The 7,743-nt window shown below is 41.3% G+C and overlaps 1 protein-coding gene across 1 annotated transcript; it reads left to right on the plus strand.

Moving 5' to 3' along the window:
• Positions 1-2,385: 2,385 nt before the first annotated feature.
• LOC149390801 (aquaporin TIP4-1-like) lies at positions 2,386-4,036 on the plus strand. The gene is made up of 3 exons (XM_089620942.1): positions 2,386-2,621; positions 2,719-2,957; positions 3,546-4,036. The coding sequence occupies exons 1-3, from the start codon at positions 2,495-2,497 to the stop codon at positions 3,921-3,923; spliced, it is 744 nt and encodes a 247-aa protein (XP_089477068.1). The 5' UTR covers positions 2,386-2,494; the 3' UTR covers positions 3,924-4,036.
• The last annotated feature ends 3,707 nt before the right edge of the window (positions 4,037-7,743 follow it).

Here is a 7,743-nt window from a genome sequence, read left to right on the forward strand (position 1 = left end):
ATATCGAACATCGATGAGTTCCGCAGTTGAGCCGATCCAGTCGTTTAAAGGTCACAAGACGAGTTCTGCGTATTATCAGTTATAGTTAAACAGATTAACTGTGAAAGTTAATCCACTTTACTATGTGTGGATTAATCATAGACGATTTCTAGGGTTTAGAGAGTGGTAGATTCGAAAAATCAAAGGCTATTTGAGGCGGTCGGAAAGATTTCAGGGTTCGTCAAATTGAAATCGTGAGAATAGCTTCGTTTATGTTTAAAGAATGATCGTGTTTGGAGAATGGCTTCGTGTCTAGGGGTATAATAGAGATATGTTATTGTTTATTAGTGAATTGAGCTAGTTACCCAATTAAAGTGATAATTGAGCTATTATTTTAAAAGAGTGGCTTAATATGGGTTAGATAGTTACTCCACCCTTAAAATATCCATGATTAAATAATATTTTCTCAAATTTCTGGAAGTAATAGTTTTCAAGTTTCCAAAACTAACGATTGACAAACAAAAAAAAAAATCAAGAAGATCACATACACTTACACACACATATACATATACATATACATATACATATATATATATATATATATATATCAAAAAATTAGCAAAATAGCCAAATCAAACGTTATGATTTGCTATATAGCCAAGGTTTTGTAAATACTAAGTAAATAGCCACTCGGATGACGTGGCCCAATTGTATGTTTTTTCATATCCTAAATCGCCCCTGTTTGTGTTTTGAATTTCGAACTTTTTGAATTTCAAATTATATAACTACCTGGAATTTTTTAATTTAAATTCCTGATATCATGTGTGAACAAGATCAAGTCTACTTAGTGATTCCCTTTATTTAAGAACTGATTTGGACGTGGTAGTTGCAATTTATTTGTTTCCTATTATATATTATTTTCTTATATTTACTGCTTAATTTATCTTGTCTTGTTTTAATATTTAATTTTTTTTTCCAACGCACATGAATGAATCAGGTCTGTATTCTTTTTTTTTTTTTTTTTTTTTGAAATTTTAGGCTATTTTCGCACAGGTTTTCATAAAATTACTATTGTATTTACGTATATTTATTATCACTGTTATGTTGCAGTTAAGCTTTTTGAACGTCAATGGCTGGAAAACCATAATCCATTGTCAGGTGGTGTAGATACAGAATGTAATCAACATGATTTACAAACTATTTTCGGTGGACGGCTTTATTGTGAGCGTCTTATTTCTTACGGCAGTTATATTTGTTCTCGCCGTCGTGGTTGAGTCATATTAACCCTGTTTGCAGTAAGTTAATATTCCAATTTCATTAGATATAACAAATTCATAACTTGACATATTCAGCAGTAAATACATGGAAATATCTTCGTCACAACTTTTTAATTCATAACAAAATCCATGTTTTTGAAAAAATCGAACCAAAAAACCCAGATTTATCTTTCCATCATGTGTAAATTTTTGTCGGAAATTAGTAAAACCCCTTTATTCCATAACCGCTACAAAAAAAATCATGTTTTCCTTGTTTTATTGTGTAAATCGATGAAGAAAAATTGTAAATACGAGTTACAATAGGTAGAAATCTATACATGCATACCATCTTAGGAGAAATGAACAATAATCCACAGATTCATTACACAGAGGAAGAATAACAAGCAATACCATCTTATTTCATAATCGATAAAAAAACACTTTTTCCATGTTTTAATGTATAAATCGATGATGAACATTAGTAAATACGAGTTACAATCGGAATAAATTACACATGCATACCTGTTTGAGATCCCTCGCCGAAATTGGTAGTCGGAGAAGATGAACGCAGATCGTTGGAGAGAGTGACGCGTTTTTGAAACTTTTTTTGGGAGAAATCTTTTTTTTTTCTTAATTGCCGAGTGAAAATCGGTTGTGAAATACGGTTTTAAATCTGCAGTAATTACTCTCCTCGATTCTCGGAATCACTTTTTTTTTTTAAGAAAGTCAACAGCTGTGACTTATGGGCGAGAAATCATTTGGGCTTTTTTTGTAAATTTAGAGGTGTATTTTTGATATCTGTTTATTTACTTAGTATTTACAAAACATTGGCTATTTAGCAATTTTAAAGGTTTGAGTTGGCTATTTTGCTAAATTACCCTATATATATTATAAAATACAAATACAAATTAACTTTACAGGAAATATATTCAATAACATTCATGAGATATGACCTAATACTTCAGGCTTTAGGTGCATAGTAAAAACTACCCATGATATTCAAAATTTCAAATACCAAATTAGAAATAACATTGAGATTCTAAGGGTACAATTGCCATTCGACATCCAACAATAATGATACTGATGAGCGATGATACTGCATGACAACAATGCACATGAAGAATATTCGATACATATTATAAATTTATGCTATGCAAACCATTTTCATCGTGTACTATCATCGACACTCATTAGCCTACCCTTTTAAAGCTCATAGCCATAACTCGGGATCTTATTAGTTACAGAATTAATAAGATATAATGGCAAAAATAGCTTTGGGGACAAGGTGTGAGGCTTCTCAGCCTGACTGCATCAGAGCCCTAATAATCGAGTTCATCACCACCTTTCTCTTCGTCTTCACCGGCGTCGGAGCCGCCATGACTGCCAGTAATTACCTCTTTAATTATTGTTGAATTTAATATATTCTATTTTGTTGATATCGCAATTGAAATAGCGAAATTTTTGCTTTTAATATGTGGTGTAGATAATATGGGTGGTGGGGCACTAGTGGGATTGTTTGCGGTGGCAGTAGCTCACGCGCTCGTCGTGGCGGTGATGATCTCCGGCGGACATATTTCCGGTGGCCATCTGAACCCCGCCGTGACTCTTGGCCTCCTCGTCGGCGGTCACATCACGGTCGTCCGGTCGGTGCTGTATTGGATTATCCAGCTCTTGGCTTCTTCGGCTGCTTGTTTCCTTCTCCAATATCTCACTGGAGGACTTGTAAGTATTTCTGTCTCAGTAGTAAATGATATAAGACTCAAGATTAATTAGTCTCTCAATCTTTAATTGTTCATGGTGATCGCTTTACCGTTACTTTCTCTAGCTGCTCTAAATTATTTTAAGGTGAAGTTCAGATAGTGAGTGACATGTACGTGAATACAAATATTAAGTAAATGAAAATGACCTGTTAAGTGGTTGATTTATATGTAAAATAGTAAATATTAATACAGATTGCAATCAAAATGAGATGTGATATAAATATTATGATACAGAAATACATATACATATATATATATATATATATATATATATATATATATATATATATAATATGTATCATCTTATAAAACAAAAACGGTAGTAGATTTACTCTATAACAATTATTTTGACAATTTCAATTACTCATCTGGAAAATAATTCAACAAGAAGAAAATAATTTAACAATACTCACACATATTTCTCTTACAAAAAATACATCACATTGTTTAATGAATTTTATACAAAAATGATCTTATTGCTAAATATATGTATATGTATATTAACTATGCTTCTTTTTTTTTGTTGTATTTGTTTTTTTGTTTGGGAAAGAATACTCCAATTCACGAGCTAGCAAGTGGGGTGGGGTTGGTACAAGGAGTGGTGTGGGAAATAGTGCTCACATTCTCACTGCTCTTCAGTGTGTATTCAACGATGGTGGACCCAAAGAAAGGTGCTCTTGATGGGCTCGGCCCAACTTTAGTTGGGTTCGTGGTGGGTGCCAACATCTTGGCCGGAGGGGCCTTCTCAGGGGCGTCCATGAACCCGGCAAGGTCTTTTGGGCCTGCTTTGGTCAGCTGGGACTGGACTGACCATTGGGTTTACTGGGTTGGGCCTCTCATTGGCGGTGCCTTCGCTGGTTACATCTATGAGAATTTCTTCATTGATAGATCCCATGTTCGGATCCCAATCTCCGATGATGCTTATTAATTTCAACGCATTCTCTCTCTCTCTCTCTCTCTCTCTCTCTCTCTCTCTCTCTCTCCATCCATAGTAATTTGTTGAATAAATGACATTCTTGCATCTTGTATTATGGCAGATCTTGTATTTGTCGAACTTTTTTTTTTTCTGCATTTTTTATATTCAATTTTTTTTTAGCAATCTTGGTCTTTCTTGTCAACTTTTTTGTCAAAAAGTAAATGGTCATGTGTACGACACATAATGACTTTTTTTTTTTTTTAAATTATTATTTTGTCATCTTCTTCAATTATGAATAAATAAATTAATCATTTATTAAGAAATAAATTTGTTTTATAATAATAAATAAAAGAAGAATAAGAATTGACAAAAGAAATGAAAAGAGAGAGCACTTTCGTTCAAAGAAATCCGTGAGAGAGAGAGATTGACACTAACGAAGATGAATCAGATGAGAAGAGATATCTTCTTCGTTCACTCGTACAAATCACGCCAGAAAATAAATAAGAGAGATAGAGCTTCCGAGAGAGAGAGAGAGAGAGAGAGAGAGAGAGAGAGAGAAAGAGTAGGAGATTGAGCAAGAGAGCAAGAAAATAAAGCGAAGACGATAGTCAGAGCTTGTCCAAGGTAAGTGTTGTCGGTCATTTTCGGAAAGCCCGAGACGCCAAGAAGGCACGTCGCTCAAAGGGCCGATGGTCAGGCCGGAGGTCCTGAAAAGCGGCAAGCCTTCAAGCCATTGCCCAAACTCTTGACTCCTTGAGTCGAGCCTAGCCCCTCGAGTTGAGACTTGAGTCGGCTCCTTGAGTCGAGCCTCGCCTCTCGAGTCGAGACTTGATTCAGTCTCCTCGAGTCGAGCCTCGCTCCTCGAGTTGAGCCTTGAGTCAGTCTCCTCGAGTCGAGCATCGCTCCTCGAGTCGAGCCTTGAGTCAGTCTCCTCGAGTCGAGCCTCGCTCCTCAAGTCGAGCCTCGACTCGGATCCTATCCGTCGAATAGGTACATTCGTGTCATAAACCCGAGATGCGAAGCCCGCAATAGCTCGACGGGCCCGAGAGGACGACGGTCGCGAAAAGCCCACGAAGACACAGCCCAGCGCGCGCCGCGCTCGCTGCGCCGCTGCCCCTTGTGCGCCTCCACTTGAAGATGTGCACGCCCCTAGTCCCACATGGACAACGAAGGACCTTCTTAAGGTCCTCAAACACCTATATAAACCCACTCTCACTGAGGGGAAAGCCATCCCTTAATCTTCGATCGATACGCTCGAATTCTCGATCTCCTCTGCTTCTTTTGATGCCATCTTTGGCCTGAAGCATTCCCACAAGTCTCTCTCGTTCTCAGAGGTTCTGAAGCACTCTCGAGGACTTCCCGGACGTCGCTCCCACTGATCGAACGCCCTCCAGTCTTCAGGCACGCTCCTAGGGTTCTCGACTAGAGTCCCCCTACGCGTCTAATACGCTAGACGCGTACACGATCTCCGAAGTTCTGAGACGCCGCCGAAGACTCCTCCGCGCCCCGTCTCCTTCGTCGAGTACGCCTCTTTCCCAGGCCCCGCGCCTCACACTGCGTTACACACGCCTGAACTACGTTCTGACCTGATCCTACACACGGGTACGTAGGCAGCCAACACCGCAAAGGCACGGTCACTCCTCTTCCTCACCCTTTCCCTCTTCCGAGAGATGGGTTGATCGGAGAAAACCTAGCTCGAGACTTTCGAGTTCATACTTTTGGCCCAGTGCGATCACTTGGTCCGGCCTTGGATCGAACCGCCCGAGGTATTCAATCGTTGTTCATTTTCGTGCGACAACATTTTGGCGCTAGAAGGAGAGATCGATCAATCTAGATATTGTGTGTTCCATCGGGAATACGGTCATTTGACCTCGGAATGCTACAACATTAAAAGGCAAATCGATGCTTTGATCCAACGGGGTGAGCTGAAAGAGTTCGTGTTACGCATGATTAGCGCTGCGTGCCCCACCACGAACAGACCACAGTCTGGTCAGGGAGGAGGAACAGCCGCTTCTGCCGACTGAACCGCGGCTACTGCCAACGCCAATCCACAGCTCCACGTGGTGACCACCATATTGGGAGGTCCACAAGATGGAGATTCAACCCGACAACGGAAGAAATTCCTTAGGGTCATGGCTCAGGAAGACGCTGTTATGCACGTCAACTTTACGTATGAAGAACCTCCGTCCGTGCCTCACGAGACGATGTATTTCACCAATGAAGAAGCCAAGCGAGTTCTGCATCCACACAATGACGCGATTGTGCTCAAGGCCCAAGTGGCTAATAATTTGGTGAAAAGATTTCTCATCGACAACGGCAGTGATGCCGACATAATTTTCAAGTCCACCTTAGAACGCATGAAGCTCGGGGGGTTGCGCCCAACTCCGACCCAAACGCCCTTGTTTGGATTCACTAGAGAAAAGGTTATGACCGAAGGCATCATCGATCTGCCGGTCACCTTCGGGACCCTTGGAGGCATTGAGGCTGTTCACATGGTCCCATTCCTAGTGGTCGATCAAGAGTCGCCCTATAACTTAATCATCGGGCGACCCACGTTGAACCGGCTAAAGGCAATCACTTCCACGTACCACCTACCGGTGAAATTCCCCACCAAAGAGGGAATTGGCATTATGGCCAGAGATCAATCCCAAGCCAGAATATGCTATGTGCAAGGAGTTGATGGTAAATCCGCGGGAAAAATGGTCAACACAATCTTCCAACTGGAAGATGATTACCCATGCGACCCAAAGGACGCAAGGAAGTTCTAAGAACTTGACCCTCGGGATGAAGTCGAAAGACTCAAGGTGGAAACTTCTGATGATCTTGTGCCGATCGTCCTGGACGAATCTAAGCCTGATCAGGTTGTAAAGGTCGGCATCCGGCTTCCACTCGCCATCAAAACTCAGCTCACTGCCTTCCTCCGGGAATTCAAGGATGTTTTTGCATGGACTCATGCGGACATGCCTGGAATTGATCCCAAGGTAATAGTACACCGATTGAACGACGACCCGAAGGTCGCCGAAAAGGTGCAGGCTAGACGAACGTTCAACCCATAACGATACCTGGCCATAAATGAAGAGGTCGAGAAACTCCTCGCCGCAAACTTCATCCGAGAGGCTAAGTACCCCAAGTGGGTCGTCAACGTGGTAATGGTGAAAAAGCCTAATGGGAAGTGGCGAATTTGTATAGACTACAAAGATCTTAACAAAGTCTGCCCTAAGGACTGCTTTCCACTCCCGCGTATCGAACAACTGGTGGACGCCACGGCTGGCCATGAACTTCTCAGCTTCATGGACGCCTATTCGGGCTACAACCAAATTCGAATGCACGAGCCCGATCAAATTAAGACAACCTTTGTCACCGATCGAGGTCTCTACTGTTATAAGGTCATGCTTTTCGGCCTTAAGAATACGGGAGCAACGTACCAGCGCTTGGTAAATCGGATCTTCGCCGATCAAATCGGCAAGACCATGGAAGTGTACGTGGACGACATGCTCGTTAAAAGCCTGCTGGCAACCAATCATGTACACGACCTAAGGGAGATGTTCACAATCCTCCGCCGATATAAAATGAAACTCAATTCCAACAAATGCGTGTTCGGGGTTGAATCCGGGAAATTCCTCGGATACATCGTCAGCCGACGAGGGATAGAGGCGAATCCCGAAAAAATCAAGGCACTCCTTGAAATGAAATCTCCAAAACGAGTCAAAGAGGTGCAAAGCCTGACTAGTCGGGTTGCTGCTCTGACACGCTTCATGTCTAAAGCCACCGACAAGTGTCAGCCGTTCTTCAAAGCTCTAAAGAAGACGGACGGCTTTGAGTGGACGGACTA

The sequence above is a fragment of the Urtica dioica genome, chromosome 7 (genome assembly GCF_054948205.1).
Source record: "Urtica dioica subsp. dioica isolate 48M chromosome 7, U.dioica_male_clone48M_v1_H2, whole genome shotgun sequence".
Lineage (NCBI taxonomy): Eukaryota > Viridiplantae > Streptophyta > Magnoliopsida > Rosales > Urticaceae > Urtica > Urtica dioica.

What these genes read in the sequence shown, in the direction of transcription:
- LOC149390801 (XM_089620942.1), top strand. Translation starts at nt 2,495, where the DNA reads ATGGCAAAAATAGCTTTGGGGACAAGGTGTGAGGCTTCTCAGCCTGAC. An exon ending in CGGAGCCGCCATGACTGCCA is followed by an intron (nt 2,622 to 2,718) that starts GTAATTACCTCT and finishes TATGTGGTGTAG; the next exon opens with ATAATATGGGTGGTGGGGCA. An exon ending in AATATCTCACTGGAGGACTT is followed by an intron (nt 2,958 to 3,545) that starts GTAAGTATTTCT and finishes TGTTTGGGAAAG; the next exon opens with AATACTCCAATTCACGAGCT.